The sequence below is a fragment of the Rhyacophila brunnea genome, unplaced genomic scaffold (genome assembly GCF_057557595.1).
Source record: "Rhyacophila brunnea isolate RB1 unplaced genomic scaffold, BYU_Rbru_1.0 scaffold_3, whole genome shotgun sequence".
NCBI classification, from domain to species: domain Eukaryota; kingdom Metazoa; phylum Arthropoda; class Insecta; order Trichoptera; family Rhyacophilidae; genus Rhyacophila; species Rhyacophila brunnea.
Genome location: NW_028232965.1, coordinates 2,181,315 through 2,201,012, shown reverse-complemented (window position 1 = coordinate 2,201,012; position 19,698 = coordinate 2,181,315). Strand labels below are relative to the sequence as shown.

Genomic DNA, 19,698 nt, shown 5'->3' with positions numbered 1-19,698 from the left:
TACGGAAGTTTTTATTGTATTCCAATTTCAAAATATTTTTTTAAACTTTGGAACGATTAGCTTAGGTGTAAAACAACCTCATTTTCTTATATATAGAAGTGCATAAGTTTATTAAATATTTAGAATGCTGAAGATTTAACAGACAGAACAAAAAAAAATTCTCATTGATGCATTTTAAGGCTATACCTCAGTTGAGGCACGGTCTAAAAATATCGTGGCTAGGCGATGCGCGGATTGCGGGTCGCGGGTGCAAATGACGCATGCCAAACGAAATATAATTTATCATATAAATCCAACATGCGTCCATTTAATGTTCTGTTTATTGTTATATTAGTAACAATAATAATATATTTATTGACATGTTTTCTTTTTCAAGTAAATGGGTAACGTTTTTAGTTATCTTTACACGATTAAAGAATTAATACCCCCGTCGCCATCACGAAACAAATTGACGTGTTCCCAGCTCGACGTTCTCTTTTCGAATGCCAGCGAGTCCAAAATTTCGTCGCGTCTATAGTTTAAAATTATTTGCCGTTTCAGTGATGTATCGTCTTAATGTAATAATATAGTTGGATAAGAATCAATCCATACCTGACTGCTTTGTGTGAAAAATTATAAACATTTTATCCCTAACATTGGATAACATTCAAGAAATTAAATGTTATATATAAAATTTTGTATTATTTTCATAGCAACGTATCAAATCAGAATGTTTTGGGTTACTTGTACCCTTCCACATCCATCGGATTCCGGTAAATATACTTTACCAATTCAGCTATCTACACAACGGTTCTACTCCTGCTTGGCATAATATATATATTTTTTAAATAAATTTGTTTCTGAAGTATTTTATAAATGATTAATGTATAGTCAATAAAAAATGTTACATTCGTTGAATAAAAAAATAGTTAATTAAAAACCATAATTAACATTTATAGAAATATCAATATTTTTATGGCATAAGAATCCATTAAAGTTTTGTCTTGGAGTAGAAATGGTAAAAAGAAGCTATGTAAACTAGAATCAGTGCTCTCTAGAGCTTTTACCGTCTTTGTTTTTAATTTTATTAGGATTACATTTCTTTCTTTATGTGCAACCTTTTCTTAGCACGCTGGTCGTAGCATAATTTCTAGTTAATAGCGAAAAGAAGCGGCCACTAGACTGCATGCGGTTTACTTTATTTATTCGCACACAATATGTTCGAAATAGTTACATAATATCATGTAGGTAAGCTCTGACTTAATGCTGATACAATATTAACTTTGATCGAATTTAACCATGAACTTTTGTAGAAAATTGTGAAGAAGATATATAAATGGTAATTTTTATTCATGGCACTATTTAATATTATTTATTTATATACATATAACAACTATTTGACGGAAGCTTTTCATGATTTCACATTGGTAAATTTAGTAATTATTACGAAATAATCGTACGTTAAATTTTCGTTATTTTTAGTTGAAGAATCTAAAAATTCTAAAAATATTAAAAGCGGCCCTGACTATTTCTTGCGCATGGTTAAATGGTTACATCTCTTCTGTTGTAACTACTATTTACCTAATCATTAGGTTCATGCAATAAGTCCAAAAACACATTGGAAAAAAACAATATATTAATATGCTTTAACTAATTATTATGATTTCAAACCCGAAAAATAGTGTTAACTTACTTAATAAGAAAATTAATACAACCATCTGAAAATAATTTAATGGAAATTAGATACGCAGTATGAAATATTTTACCTTAAATTTAGTTGACAACTAGACACATAACGAAAAATTTATATTCAGACTTAATATATTGTATGTAATCTTATAGACAATCTTTACAGGTAACCCTAATATACACTAAAGTTATGATTATATTGAGATGCATATCGCGTACTGTCATGCTGTCACGGCGACAAATTTAGTCAATGGTGTCATAATTTTGCAGAGTATTTTGAACGAACACGATCTCTATAAATTCAATGATGGAGTAACTTAGTAACGAGTCTGTAAATTCAATTATATTTTGAACAGAACCTAACCCGCAGACTATAGGTAATTTACAATATTCTAATAGAGAATACATAGTGCCAACCTCTAAAAACAAAAAACACGCAATTTCGACACGATTAGAAAATGTATAGGCATTATAAAATGATAAAAAAGTCCAATCATGCAGGTGTCGATGCCGTGCAGTACAATGTGAGGTGACTTCATTGTTGTTCTGGTGATTTCGGATTTGCCAACATTACTGACAATATTCGTTTAAAGGTTCAAAACGTGCTACGGGATGGGAGCATCAGTCTGATAACATTTTAAACACTAAGAAAAACGACATTACACACTTTTTTTCCCTTAGCAGCAGCTTACTGTGACATCAAGTGATAGTACACGATATGTACCACAATATATTTCGCGCTTTAACTGATTTGTCATCCAGGGCGGGCCGATTAGACCACAAAAATATGATTAAATTATGATAATGTGATTTTCCCAGCCTTGGTTTTTCTGTAATTATTTAATTACTGTCATTGGAATTCGTGGTAAGGTTTATCAGAAAGTTAAAATGAATTTTCAAAAGTATTCGAATATTATTCATTTTTGATATAGATCTGTCTTTCCTGTCAAGCGTAAATTTAATTCTACCGGAATGCTTTTGTCTTTTAAAACTTCCTAATCTAATTTTCAGGTACTATCGTATAAATATACCAAGTATAACTCAGCATAGTAACTAAATCCTTTTGATCGTGTTTTCTCCATTCAAGTTTCTTTCTCTTTTTTACTCAGAATATTTGAGAGTTTGTTGACGGTACTATCTCACTGAAACGCTTTGTTTGAGTCATTGACTTGCTAATGGAGGCAGCATCTGAAAAAAGGACCACCTAAACGATGTGGGTGCTAATACAAACCTAATTCCTTCGTTAACAAATACCTACATAATATAAATGAATATGGTTGAAAAAATATTTCTACCCGCATTGCAATAATTGAAAATTTATTAGTACCTATTGAAAAACCAAATAAATTTCATTCCGCACGACGTATTAGCTTAAATAAGTATACATAATAAATTAAGATAGATATTAATTAAATGCCTTACTTACTAACCGACGTCATGGAGTACTCCAAGTATTTAATTTTTACAACGTACCTGCACTTGCTAACAATTTTTAATAAACCATTTCTTTTATTCCACGAATAATTCACAATTATTATTGAGAACGTAACATTCTATATACAACCATTTATAATTATAATGCAATTTTGATAATCATTTCATGTAGAAACTACTACTTAAAGTTATTGTAAATAAATAGGATGCCCGTAGCTTAATTGGTTTAAGCAATACCAGTGGTTATACAAAATCCCGTCGGGTGTCGTATTTTTTTCAAAAGAGATTTTTTCTAGTAGGTATTATCTGAAGTGTTTTCAAGTTTTGTATATTCAATATATATAATGTTGCATTCTTACAGCTTGTAAATTATTCGTTGTATAAAGGAATTGGTTTATTAAAAATTATGAGCAAGTGCAAGTATGTTGTAAAAATTCTATATAAATTTTAATTTATGTCGTTTATTGTTTAATAATAAATTATACCATACGTTGCAATAAGTTTGCATATTGACAATTCGTCTCCATGTTTTTCACCTACTTTGCTAAGGTATCCACTTTAATAATAATGTTATATTTTATATACGAGTAGGTATATCTTGTATGAGTGATCTGACACTTTTATAAAATCATTCAAACTGTTATGGATGTATAATATTTTTGATGTAATCTACGAAATAAGCAATATAACCATATTTAAAATATAATATTTATACGAGTAAGTATGTAGTTATCAGTTAATATGTCACATATCCAAAAGTTGTAATTATTATTAACATTTCAAAGTATTATAATAGTTTCCTACCAATTAGTAAGCTAAATAATTTAAATCATCTTGCGAGTCAAATCGAGTCGTAGGTATAATATGATACTTAATAAATTTAACCATAATAATATTATTAAATACTTATCTATATTTATATTATAATATAGTAAGGAACCGGTATTATCTATCATAACAGTTGACTAGTTTGATTTAATTATTTTTAAGTCCGTCTCTTTCGAGATTTTTTTACGATAAATGAGTCATTCGAGAAACTCTCGCAAAGTTCTCATTTTGATTTCCGGTTACGATTTGTATAATCTGCGATACCTCGTCTATTTAATAAGCTTTCAAAGGCATCTCTCATACTAGTCGGTCTTTGTAGATCCCGTAATCGAATATACTGTGTACCTATATTCACCTGTTATATACATATGCAATACACACGATCTGACTGTGTGTGTCTTTTATATATGTACTCGCAGACCTGCTCTTCTTGGGGGAATACGTGCGTAGCTTCAGCCATTCAAACTTATTTAGCCTGTAACGCACACAAACTGGCTACGTAATTTGGATACCTACGTAATGCTCTGTGAACATTTGCGACATATCTTGGTAAAGGTATACGTAATTGAATAACGTCCTACAGAGTCAAGGCAGGAGATTAATAAAAATGAAATTTAGTCTCCCAAGCGATATACCTACGTATTTATTAAACGAATTTTTGTTTATATGTTTCAGAACCAAGCTATTATTAATTAGTAATTACTCTTGTTGATTTAACCGATTGTTTAGCATACATACGGTTGTTGCTGAGCTCGAATTAATCTCACCTGGTCAAAAATATAAATAACAATCACTATAAACCTCTGTTTTTACAATAGACATTGTTGTTAAATAAATAAAAATACTACATTTTGATACCATGTGACGATTTAATCCAATTATTATGTATTCGATTAATTACTATTTTTTTAATACCTACACAACCATCTGTTTTTTCATTGGACTACATAATAATATGCTGTACTTATTAATTAATATTATATATCAATGGATTTAAACCAATTCTTTTAAAACATCGTAATATTATACAATGTGGTGGCCACATAATTAATTTTCAAGATAATAATATAAATATAATAGATGTTTCCAGAAATAAAATGCGACTATATTAAATTTTTAATCATTGTGTATTTAACCAAAATGCAAGATAACGTAGGTACCTATATATATGTAGAAAAGTTTCTGAAAAAGAGTAGATGTGTCGGTAGCCTAATTGGTTGGCTGAATATAGCAAGAATGTTAAAGAAATTTGTTTTTAAGAAGTTTTGTAATAAATAATTGAATTTCTGAGGTTTTTCAAAAACATGTGTGTTCATTAAAAACTTTTAACATATTATATATTTTTTTAAATTAGGTACTATAATGATAATATGGTTTCACTGATAAAAGCAAATGGATGTAATTATTTATAATATGACGTATTTTATGGGGAAATAATTTCCACCATAGCACCCTCCAGCAGCAAATCCCACTATAAACGTTGACTTAAAACTGCTGAACGTAAGCTGTTTTTTATGGATTTGTTGAAATAGCCTCGCCACTAGCTGGCCCCGAGCTTTTATATTGTGTGTATTTAGGCGGCAATTTTATGGAAGGGAACTTGCTAAATGTTTATTTCCCAGAAGGATTTGGATGACGTATTTTTCTCGTACAAATAGTCGCATTGTTTTGAGAATTTAGTATCTTAAGCATCTTTTAAAATTTAAATAATGCAGGATTAACAATCATCCAAAATAAAAAATAAATCATTTTTTTAAACATACCTTATTTTTTCACTAATTTTCATTATTTTATTCCTCTTGCTTGAAAATTTTGTTGTATCTACAGCCATTCTAACGAGAGTTACTAAGCCAATCATACCAATCTCGGAGATTATTCAGTTATTAGGCAGTGAGACTTTCTTCTATCTCTCAGTTTTCCTTGAAATTCACTCCGCGGTATTTATTACGTAGGTACCTATAAGAAAAATTATTATACAACGAGCTAAATAACATTCAAATTTTATTTACATTAAATTATTTTAACATTTTTTTTCTCTATAGAATCAGTCTCAGTGTTTTGTCTTTTCTTCACTTAATTGATCTTAAAATCTATTAATAAGAGGCATCGCTAATAAGTTCAATACTATTGCATAGCAAAGTCACATTTCTTCAAAGTTCTCATTTACAATATTATTCTACATATTTACATAGTATTGAATACTAGATAATAATATATACTATTCGAAAAATAGTCAGACTCGAACCTATATCCATCGATCGCTAGTTCATATGTTTCAATCAAGAAATCAATAACATAATTGCACTTGCCATTCATTGAAAGAAAAATATTTTAATTACATGTGATACGATACATCATTTAGTGTATACTAGGACGATACTGCTAGTCCAGTGCAAAAGGCTCTGGCTTCCTATCTGACTGACTTCGATTCCCAGTGACGTCACAATACATTTGTGTAATAATTTTCATAAATCACAATCACTGCTAACCCCTTAATTACCTTTTAACTACCACATTTAAATAACACGTTAATTATATCTAATGGCCAACGACTCCAACACCGCCAGTCGCGGTGTTAGCACTAAATGAGTTAAAGTCTGGGTGATTACTTGCTATACTACTATTTCACTACACCTATCTCATTGAGCCTCGTGGCCTGCTGTAGTGTTAAAAAACGATGTTAATATGTATATCATTAAAATTGCATCTAAAAATAATGAAAAAATTTAATTAGGACAAACGATAATATATAATAAACCATTTCCTTTATTCAACGAATAATTCACAAAATTTGATAATGCAAAATTCTATATATTGAACATACATAACTTGAAAACACCTCAGATATGTATATTCCCACCAGAAAAAAATATATTTGAAAAAAATACGAAGCCAATATGCTATGAGCCTTCTACTTAATTACAATAATTTAAACTAGTATGTCCTACATGAAATGCTTATCAAATTACGTTATTTTTTACTATTACTATTTGTGTTTTAAATCATGGAATCATTATCAATTACCTGAATTACTAACCGATGCTCGGCTCTCATCTCATATTTAGTTATAACGTCTACTTGAACATGCTAACATTTTTTTTAAATAAACGATTTCTTTTATTCAACGAATAATTCACAAGCTTTGTTAAGGCTATACTTCAACTGGGGCACGGTCTAAAACGATCGTGACTACGCGACGCGAAGATTGTGCAAACGACGCCTGCAGAACAAATCATAATTTGTCATAAAAATTTAACATGCTTCTATTTAATGTTCTATCAGTAACAATAATAATATATTCATTGACATGTTTTCTTTTTCGAGTAAATGGCTAAAGTTTTTTAGTCATCTTTACACGATTTAAAAATTAATACCCCCGTTGCCATCACGAAACAAATTGACGTGTTTACAGCTCGACTTTCGCTCTCCGATTGGCAGCGAGTCCAAAATTTTGTCGCACCTATAGTTAAAATTATTTGCCGTTTCACTGAAGTATGCTGTTAATGCTACATATTGAACATACATAACACACTATCACAATTTAAAATAAAACAAATGTCTGATACCAGTAGGTAAACGGGTTCAAACCCCGTCGGGCATCGTCTTTTTTTTCAAATGTGTTTTTTTCTAGAGGGTATATAAATGTTTTAAAGTTATGGTAAAACTCAAAAAAAAAAATCTATGAGAAATCTTTGCCAATATATTCGGTTAAATATTGGCTAACCAATTTTTTAAACGTTAAACAATAATTGTTATCAATCCATCGGAATTAGGCTATAATTATAGCTTACGTTCAATTCATCAGTTGTAACAGTATCGCTTCATTATCATTGCATTTATCACTTGTATATGTGACGCCGAATGTGCGCAATTGACTATTACATGAAATGGGCTAAATTTTGCCTAAATCATGAAAAATGCGAGCCCGTTGTCTTAGTCATGAATTAGACAAAATATCTGCCAAGTGCGTGAATTCGCCAGTAATATTTCTGTCTTGTTCATGCATTGGACAAATTAGATAGTAGCGCTATGGTGGTATTTTTTGCAACTAAACTAAATGTGTGAAATGCTCGTGGATTGGTCAAAATGTACGTATATTATATATGGTCAAAATAGATGGTCGCGCTACGGTGGTGTTTTTTGCAACTAATCAAACTAACCAAATGTGTCAAATGTCATTGATTATAATATAAAAATATACCAATCAATAACTACAATGACGTTCATATCCATTTACTATGCGCAAAAAACTAGAACTATAATATGATAACGGATGAATTTTATTAAAAGGTATTTTCGCGATTTGATTCGTGCTTGGGTATCGATCGTGCAATGGTCGATTGTATGTTTTTGATAGTTTGTTGACACTTGTTAGCCAACCTCAAAATGGACATTCAGTTGAATAATTCAGAATTTCAAAACCTAACCTAACCTAACCTAACCTAACCTAACCTAACCTAACCTAACCTAACCTAACCTAACCTAACCTAACCCAACCTAACCTAATAATAATAATATTATACTATGTCCAATTATAACTAATAAAACCATCCGTATTAAATTTACTTTTTCTACTGTCATGTTGACAGTTTAAGAAGTCCATGCCCTGGCGAATTCATGTACTCGGCTGAAAATTTACCTAATTCATGAATAAGGCAACAGGCTTGACTATTACATGAATTAGCCAAAATTTAGCCCATTTCATGTAATAGTCAATTTCGCACATTTGGCGTAACATAATTATACAACATTTAAATCCAAAAATAAAATATACAATCTACATACAGAACTCAAATGAAAAGAAAAATACTAAAAGTTAAATAAAAATACATCATCAGAATTAAGCGTGGTAGTAAGTTATTAACTTCCATGTTATAATAATTCATTAAATATAATAATCTTTCTGAGAGCTATATGAAAATGTAATACAAAATTGAAATGATATTAAACCTAAAGCGAAAATCGGGTCGCCAAAATCTGTGGATTATTACTATAAACTATAAAACTCTTTCAATTACCTACATCTCAATTACTTTCGCCCTATGAGGAATTCTTCATTTTAAAGGATGATATATCACGAATACCGTAGTTAAGAAGATAAATATACCAATTGACATCTACCAATTTCGTTTAAAAAATAGCACCATTCTTTTTTCTCATCCGTGCATTGACTGAACTTGCAGATCACTCTTGTAGCATTGCTAATGTGCAAATCTGAATACATTTTAAACGCATCATTATTTTCTTTCTCCATATACCATTTTATATAAAAATGAATTTTTGAGAAGCCTGAAAGTATTTATTTTTTTACAGCTTGCATTTCAACTTAAATCCATCTTTAAAATATATATTTTAAGCACGCATTTGCTCATATTTTTGGCGTTTGCATCTTTTTTTTATATATGAAACTTGTCTATGTATATTTTTTACCTTGAATGTGTTACGCTATTTAAATAATTGTTGAACATTATTGTTTACGCTTTCTATAACTACATACATATTGTTTTAAACGTGTTTTTACGCTTTTTAGATTTCTTTTATCTTCCATAGAATTATTTTTAGTAAAATTTGAATGACATAATTAAGTTCATTCTGATATTTAAGGCGATGTCTTCACCAGAGGAACCTAGCGAAAAATTACGAAGCTTACAATTTGAGATCTTTTTTTGATAATTTACAATTTCATCTGTATTAATTATTAATACATATGTATCTGAAAACATTACACAGAAAAATATTTTTTATTTTACTTCTTTCTTTCTTTCGACCATGTCTGATCCTAATAGGATCATATGGGCCTCCACGGAGTAAGATAAACTTACAAATGTAAAAAATGTGAATTTGTGAAAGGACCCCATCTTATTATTACATTTATATTTCATCGTCATATTTATTATTAAAATTTAGTTGACTTTTTTATAACATTTTTTTACAATTGTAAGTTTATCTTTGACTTAAAACAAAAAATATTTTTATTTTTCATGTTTTCAGATACATATTTATCAATTAATACAGTTTAAATTGTAAATTATCTAAAAAGATGTCTCAAATTGCAAGCTTCTTATTTTTCCGCTAGGTGCCTCTGGTAGGTAAAGACATCGCCTTAATGAAATTAATATTACATTACATAATGCTGTCATATAACTATTTTTAACATCATAGTTTTTATATATTCACAGATAATGTAATAATTACTTACTAAGATATTTCACAAAATGATTTCAATAATAGGTATATTGAGTTAAGGTTTTATAATATAAAAACAAGTGACCAAATTCTGTCAAACTATTCAAAAAATCAAGCCAGTATGACGCAACTGTGAGAGTGATCGACTGTTTCGATGAACCGGATATACTTTATTTCGGATATACTTTATTTTTGGTCTTACATATCGAATAATGTATTCGGTGGGACGAAACATACGTCAATTCAGATATATCTTTTAGTTCTGACAGAAGGAAAAACCTACCTCTCATATAAATTCTCTCTTCTTCTTTTTTTATTCTCTTGCTTACAGATTCAAAGAGGCTGAAGCAGTTCAACTCGACCGATCGTATGTATTATAAATATGACTGTCTCAATCGCACGCTCGCAATTCATACCTTTTTGGAAGCATTCTGTCTCTTTCCTATGTAGGGTAGTGGTTCCCACCATTTGCTATCATTTTCTTTTCACAACATAATAATACTATCGTTATGGTTTATTTAGATAATTATGTGTGTGGTATTTCAAAATACAATCTAAACAATGTTCTGTTGGATGCGTGATATTTTCTCTTCTGTTTTGTTTATCTGCATTTGTTTCATCTGACTTTTAGGGGTTTGATTTTCAGATTACTAATCAATCACTGATGATGCTAATTGCTGATTAGGGATGGATTTTCTTGGCGGGAGAAATCCTGCCAAATCGAGACAAGTCCCAAATGCATTTTATTTGCTAAATATTTGTATTACAAATAGTAAACAATACTTCCGACTATACATACATTTAAAATATGATATTACAGACATTTAAAACTCCTGATTGAGATAGTAAGCAATTATTTATTGCAAATTGTTATTCTGTATTTATTAAATTTATATCAACCTAATTCTAATAGCTGTTCAATATTAGACAATATGGTTCATTCAGTTTCATGTCGACAAATTGATTTAATGCAACATTCTTATATGTACATAAGTATATATACCTTGAATTGAATTTTGGACTGATTGATGACATTTTTAAATGCTAGTCTCATGCCATCAATCCACCCCTGATAGTAAACCAATATTTATATAAAATATGTATAAATTTACTTGTAGGCTGGTGAGTAATAGTGATACAGGTTAAGTGAAAGCATTTTCTTCTTCACATGTATTAAATACTGTGACATAATATATTTTGATAATAACTATTTATTTCATTTATTATTATGGTATCCCTACATCTTTATCAACTTTTTTATTTCATTATATTTTCACTTTATAGGTAGGCTACATTAATATCTTCAGTTTACTTCTCTAGTCATATGTTGTCATGTGTTTCCGGTTTTTGCGTGAAGTAATTTTTTGTTCAAATAAATTTGCATGGTTTTTTTGCTTGGTGAAGGAGATCCTGTGTTTGACTGATGATAAATTATTTTGTTTCTTCAATGATAGTGTTTGTTTTTTTTTAATTTCAAAGAGATATAGTGTTATATTATTACAATATTATTTATCAATATTGCCAGTCTTTTTGGGAACCACCACCATTTTATATTAAACTTACTAGATGCAACTACAACGCTATTAGAAAATCCTATTAGAAAGCTGAATATAATTATAGTAAACGTTTTTTTCACAATATGCATAGTAGCATATTTTCCACTTATATTAATTTATTATTTGGTCGGCATTATTCCACGCAACATTTTATTTTTTCTAGCACAATTTTCAGCAACTAAAATAGATGACATCTTTATGCATATTCTTGTTTATACAAATATTATTTATTTCCTTCGGTGAGGCCATTTATTCATCAGCTGTTTTGACCTGGGCTCAAACATCTTTATTTTTAGGTTTAAGGTTTGCATTGATATTGTGTGGTTTTGCTAACTATTATTTTTATTATAGTGGTTACTGCTGTGTGAGATTTTCTTCTCCTCTCTACCATTTTATTTAATTATACTGGTGATTTTTTTCCGTGTTACATATATTTTTTATTGTGTGTGTTTTGGTGATTATTATTATACTTGACAACATCCTGTCTACAGAGATACTTTTCGAGAACGTCGAATCAGTAAGTACTTTGATATTCAATATTTTAGATGATTTTTTTTGTGATATGTTTTTAAGCCAAATGAATTATAGATACACATCATGTTATATCGTATTAGCACCGAGATTTCAGATGATAACAATTTCATCAATTTTACTCTTTTATCCTATGGTATTTACGTCATACTAAACGGATATCAACGAGTCATTTTGTAAAAAAAAACTTTTTCCCCAATAATAATAATATAATCAGCTATAAGTTCATTCAGCCGCCATTGAAATTCTGTTGCCGTAGGGCATGCGACGACGAAAACTCTAATTAGTGTTCTTTCCTTTCACGTAGGTCTGCCAGATGGCAATCTTCTGAATTTAACTGAAATAACCATTTAGATGAGACTCCATGGAAAAATAAATACTAAGAAATGATGTTTTATAATATAAAGAATGTTGATTCTGTCACACCATTAAAGTCAAAGAGAATCAACTTATCATAGTAACTACCACTTAAATAAATTATCATCTTCATCATTGACACTACTACAACCCAATATAGGTTTTGACTACCCCCAAGAAACATCTCCACTTCCATATGTCTACAGTAATCTTTGTTTCACCACCTTAGAATCAGGATATGAGTGTCCTTTTTTATATAATCCAATCACGGCAATTTAGATTTCCGACTATCTTTTTTTCTCTGGTCTATTGAGCATCTTTCAACCCTGAGATATGGCCTACGTGTGAAATAATGGGAGCATCATTGTACAATGCGTTTCGTACGTGGCTATACCTTTTTCACTGCGACCCATCTTAGTATCCGTCTTTCAATACTCAGGCCATTTTCCTCTTTTATAAGACCCAGAATTCCAACCCATAAGTCAATATGAGCTTTATAACGGTTTTTAACATAATTTTACTTTTTTTTGAGAGAGGAGTCTTCATCTTACATGTCTCTAGTAACTTCTTACTTATTTTAAGTGAGAATTGTTTCCCAGATATATTATTATAAATTCGTCAATAGTAAATAATTTTTAATTATTGTCTATTTATTAAATTAATTATACTTCTAACTAATATTTTTTTTACGGAATGTTGGCTTGATAGTAATAATAATATAATAATTTTTGTCAGTCAGGTGCAAATAGTTTTCTTTATAAAATTAGAACGAAGTCACGAGCTTCACATGGTGTTGTTACGGAAGTTTTTTTGCGCAACACATCATATTGTGTTCATTAACATACTATTTTTAAGTATGTTAATGAGAATATGACATGCCAACGATAATAATAACATTTTGTTACGGAACAAAAACATGGTATTTTCCTATCACCAATCAATCAATAATACCGTATGTACGAATCTTAAATATTTGCTTAGTATTTCTCATACTTAACTGTTACCAAAATATTTTATAATTTAATACCTGTTATTTACTTATAGAAGTTTGCTCAAATTTAAGTGATAAGTATTTAAACTATCAGAAAAATATGACGAGAAATGTATCAACTTTTTTAATTACTTACAGACTTTTTCGTAATGCTATAAAATTAAGTGAAGAGTATTACTATTAAATGAATATTTTTGTATCTTATTGCGTGGGTATTAATTTAGTCGTCCACGCCGGTACTCAACTATTTTAATTAGTAAATTAATCTGGTATACGATGAATAGCAGCGTCCGTCTCTGAAACTCTGAATTCCGCGTGTAGCAAAATTCACATAATATTTTGTTACCCAGTATGTTGGACAGATGGTTAAAACTAAAAAACTTCCCAAATTCATGTAACATAATATTTTAATAGCCCGTTTAAACGTACATGGATTAACTGCTGGCAGTATGCATTATCGCGACAATGACAATAAAATGAAAATGTATACATGTATTGTCGTGCGAGTTGCAACATTGAATGCATGGACCAAAAAAAATTAGAGGCTTCTGAATTGAAACAATCGTCGCAAACCTGCACGCAACAACAGCAAACGCGTCTCGCTGAGATTTTAAAAATGATATTGGCGCAACCATATGCATTTTTGTGTGTAAACAGTTAATGCCGCAACAGTTTCGTTTGCACGCTATTGTTGATAGTAAATCCACGCTCGATACAATAGTATGTGAACAAGTACAGTCATTCAGAAGTACAAAAAAGGTATAAAACTTCAATAAGGTAGACATAGAAAGCGCTAGGAAAAAGGTATAAAAATCGGTCTACACTTGAATTTCGGCCGGAATTTTCATATTTGGCGAAAATGCGATATGATTAAAAGGTAGAATAAACTAAAAAAAAACAAATAAACCTAAAATATTTCTTTGATTTAGGATGAATATTTATAAAATAAAATTATAGTCCACTTGTTTTTGGAGAAAATCCTATTCCTAAATTTGAGAAAGTACCTTGTTACGCCTGTTTGTTCAAATATGTTTTAGATTTTGTCACCAAAACATGCCACCGCTGATCTTGGCCAATGAGTGACGACTATGATGAATTAAACCTTCACTACAATAAATGGACACCCACGTGGTCCTCTTAGGTACAAAATCGTATTTTATTTTCCATTTATTACCAAATAAGTATACCTAATAAAATCCTATGTAGGACTTTGCTACCTTTGCTACTATGTTTATTTATATACTTGTTATAATACATAATGCTAAAACACCCGTTAACATGTTAAGCTTAAATCATAAATACACGTCATATTAAAAATTAAAAGTCTTTCAATGTTAATGATGTATTATTATAAATATTAAATACAATTCTTTCGTCAGGCGACAAGCCTTGTTTAAAATATTGTTTCGATTCTTTGATTCGAAATAAAACATTATGAATAGTATTGATATTGTTAACAGATATTGCAGAGTTCTACTTGATAGACAATGTAAAATAATATAAAATCCCTGGCAAAGCAAAACGGAACACATTGACATGAAATTGTAAAAAATTTTCACACGTCGAACAAGTGTCAGTGGATAGCGATTTTCCATAACACAGTTTGCAAATTATTACAATCTACGTATAGCTAAATTTCCACAGTAATAATCAATTTGCATTGATAATAAAGGTTTATTGGCCTAGAATTAATACTGTATTATAAGTAATGAATAATCATTGACTTGTACCAAAGTCATGATAAAAATGTGACGTTAGCAGAATGTGTAAATTACATAAACACCAATTTACAACAATCATCCTTTTTGCAACATAGGCAGAATATATTGTTTATTGACACACAAATACATTTTATATGCATATGCATCTGCAGCCACTTTATCAGAATATGACTACAACGCCATAAATATGTTGACTTTTAGTAATGACGACGTTGTCTTTAATTTTAATAATACGTTTACGAAATAACTATATTTATATGTGCATACCTATGATCAGGCTCGTTTATGCGGGATAATTTTATTGTTTATATGCTGTATTCATTGATATGCTAATGGTTTTTATGTATAAGATTTTTTTAAATCTAAATCAACACTTACTTTTAAATCAATCTTACATTTTTTTTACAAGTAATAATTATATTGTTGATAATTTTCTCAACTTATTCGATCTACAATCTGTTTTTTAAAACCAACATATGAATTTGATCTACGAATTCCAACTAGACTAATTTCTGATTCAATTGCAATTGTGCCTGCCTTACTTTATTGATCAGTGTTTCCAAATGGACATTTTCCTCGTATGAGAATCGAGGGTACCCGTTCTAGACTTTATCAAATAGGGTAGATAATCGTTGTATAACTGATATATCCTTAGGAGTGTGCCACTAAGTATACTGTAAAGTACAATTTAATTATAAACAAGTAATGTATAATTGAATTATAATAGATAATATTATTGTAACGCAGAACTAACATATCTTGCGGTTATGGCAACTCTATGATAACTATTTTATAAACTACCTTATATTTGATGGAAAGTCAAATATTTATTATTTACTTACAAGAGGTGAAATTAAGCAAAAATCATTTACTGATATTTTTTTATCATAAATACTATTGTAAGTTTAGTATAATATGATATATAGACCGGAAAACTTTTCTCATTATATTACGTGACGTCTGTAATAAGAGAAAAATACAAATTTTTAATAGTGTGCTGTTAGTAGTAGTTGAGCATCTTACGTTATCGATTTGGAATCATACCTAATTTATTTGGCAGGTATTATATTGCCAACTGTTTTCGTATTACAGTTTAAAGGCAAGTTTGTGAAAACAGTAATCATTGTGTATATTTTTTATAAAGTTTTTTTTCGAATATTGTTTATGTTGAAAATATAAAATGCCAAGCGCAGAGCGCGTGTAAAATATTAATTCGGGGAACGCATGACGTTGTAGGCTTTAAAACTTTTTCGAACTAATTACAGAATTTTCTATCCCATCGAAAGGTCGGTATTCAAACTTTGATTGCTTTACAAAAACCAATCGGCCCACTTGAAACTTTTTGGGATATTTGAGAACGAACAATTTTACATAAAAATATATAATAATATCATGAATTAACAAATTTAATATACCATATTATTAAATACGGTAGCTAAAACTTTTAACAACGTTTTTTTTATTAAGATCAACGTCTATATAGATGAGTATTATTATATTGCAAATAAAATTATTATCTTCCATGTATTTTTATGGTTTTATTTGGTGCCATGAATGAAATTCTAAGGTCAAACCAGTCTTTGAATGTCTTGACCTAAGGCGTTCTGTTTCTGCCAAAATTCTTTTATTGACGCAGAAGTTGATTAGTTGATACCGCTCGAAGTGTCGCATGCTGTGGTTAAAGTATTCTAACCTTCTAATTCTGACTTTTTTGATTATTTCTTTGGCTTATTTCATCATTAAGATCACCTGAATATGCGCCTGTATATCCACATATTGAAAGATTCAAGATTTTTAAACCTTTTTTCTGTTTGTACCTCAACTTCGTATAGTAGAACCAAAAATACATGGCATTTTATCATTCTAATTCTGTTTCTCGGGACTACGTCATGATTACATAGTATTTTTCTCAATTGTGTAAAAGTTGCTCTGGTCTTCTAGAAAAGGCATTTCAAATAAATGAATTGGTAAATTGTAATATTATTAGTAATTATCTTATTCCTTTAATATACTGTAGGAAAACTATGGTACACAAATGATTAACCAATTATAGATGCATCATTATGATAACAAAAAAAATCTATTTTTTTCTTCTAAATACACAAGTATTGACTTAAATAATACAACATTATCTAAAAATTATGTATGAAAGAATGATTTCCCTCTCAAAATTGGTTTTATTAGCTAAATCACCGGCATTCGTACTCAACTATAAAACAATTATTTGTAATTAGCTTAAAAGCAACCCCCATCTATAACAATAGTCTATTTTAGATTAAATTTAACGATTATAAATATATTATGTATATTTCTATTTTTATTTAACTTATTTTGAAATAACATTATTACTTACTGATTTCAGTTCAAATGATTTGTCTTAAAGTGACTTTTTATATCGTCTATTTCAAACATTATTATAAGTAATGGCTCTGGTTTAAACATACATTTAAGAAGATAATATTTTTTTTTGTTAGTTGCAGTATGCAACTTGCACTCACGGATTCAGAGCGTACGCTCTACCAAGTAAGCCACTGTGAGACACTAATTTATTGTATAATATGGCTTGATATTGTATCAATGGGTATATTTTGCTCATTATAAACTCGATTATAAAAATTAAACTCAGTTGTCATAAAAGCTTATCGAATGGCTTTGTCAACTCGCATTTTTTTCAATAATCGTTGAAAACTTCTTCTCTCAAATTTCGCAAAGAAGCGATACTATATTTTTTTATTTTTCTAGCGCGTTGGGAGTGTGCCTATTGAAATCTGCGAAAGAAAAAAAACATGTTTCATGATTCATACTGCCAGAGTGTCTGTTCCCACTTACATATTAAAGTCTTCCCCCTTGTGGAATACAAACACGAGTACTTAAATCAGAACACTCGATCCGGCTCCTTTCAGATGCGATTTTTTTATCTTGACAGCTGTCAATTTACACCCCGTCTTCCTCTTGCCAATGGCGATCAATGTCATTTATCTGAACTAGGGTTGGTGATCACTATCACTTAACTAAGAATTATTTACCCATATTAATTTATCAGTACTTTTATACCAGAAAATTAATATTAGGTACTACGTATAATATATTTTTGCAAAACTTTAAAGCAATTAATTACTTTAATTTTGCACACGTTTATATTAGAGATGTACGTAGACATTACCGATATTTTCTATTTAGAACTTAAATCAATCGGATGTTGACTTAATTATATTAAATAAATTATTGTTTCTTATGTTGTATACAAACCTTTCCTTATCATGACTTACTATTATTCATCGTGCAACTATACCTATATAATAAATTTGTATTATATAAATTCAGTACAACTAACAGCATTCTTACCTATTATTTTAATATATCACCGTGAACGAATTTGAGATGTTGGAAACTGAACGAGAACAGCAGAAAAATAAATTATATTAAAATTATAATAAATAAGGGATTTTTATTATTTCATAGAGGTCCGGATTTTACCAACAAGTGCGTACTTTCAGTCGATTGTACTAATTTACTCATAAATTTAATTTTACACCCACGATGGCCACGTGGCTTAAGCGTCGGCCTATAGCGTCGTGGGTCCCAGTTTCGAATCCTGAGTCTGGCAGTACACGTCATATGTTTTTTTCAATTTGTGTATGAGTCAGAATGTGAACCTTATAGGTTGAGCAAGTAGCTGACGTCCATTTCTCATAAAAACAAAATCTGTTAATACAAACCTCCATTCCATGGAGGACCCATATGCTCCTATTAGGATCGAACATGGTTGGAAAAAAATGGGTTTATCATGGCTTACCAGCAATATTCCTTAGGTATACATATATTCTTATGAAAAGAAAAGAAATTATATGTAATCACAAAGTGAACCAAACAATATAATAATTTATTCGTTTATTTTTTTAAAGCCTGTTTTCTAAGTTAATTGAAAATACTGTTCAAGTATATAATGTATGGATTTCAGCTTTGTAGACTTTAATTTTATTATGAATGAATTTTGTTGTTCTATTTATTATATACATGAAAAAATCAATTAAACTGAACTTGTGCAAATTATAAACGATACTCGATTTTATTCTTGAAAGAAAAATACTTTGAAATTATACACCAACGTCTAATATTTATCATTCTATTTCCACTGAGAAATTCTTTGGATAATTTTGAGTGGGATCTCTGGCTTTGCGTAGGTACCTACTCGAGACTTTCCAAAAGCCGCTTCTCGAAATTATGAAAACTTAAGTAATTGCGAGCCCACAATAATTTGACTAAATCACTTTACATTTCTGACTTTCATCACAATATCTCGAAATTATATATTACTTTCTAACCCCACTGATAATAATAATTGCATTTATACATATATAATATTACACGGCTACAATAGGTACTTCTAATAATTTATTTTATTGTTTTGTAATAAAACCAAAAA

The 19,698-nt window shown here is 29.6% G+C and overlaps 1 protein-coding gene across 7 annotated transcripts in view; it reads left to right on the top strand.

The window, feature by feature from the left end:
* Positions 1 to 19,698, top strand: part of dnc (phosphodiesterase dunce) — an 847,926-nt gene that overhangs the window by 610,786 nt on the left and 217,442 nt on the right. For 6 of the 7 annotated variants that reach the window (XM_085953045.1, XM_085953044.1, XM_085953041.1 and 3 more), the window contains one exon: positions 10,448 to 10,483. The exons of the other annotated variant lie outside the window; for it this stretch is intronic. In XM_085953045.1, coding sequence (XP_085809171.1) covers positions 10,448 to 10,483 — 36 coding nt within the window. The remainder of the gene's footprint in view (positions 1 to 10,447; positions 10,484 to 19,698) is intronic. 7 annotated transcript variants of the gene reach the window in all.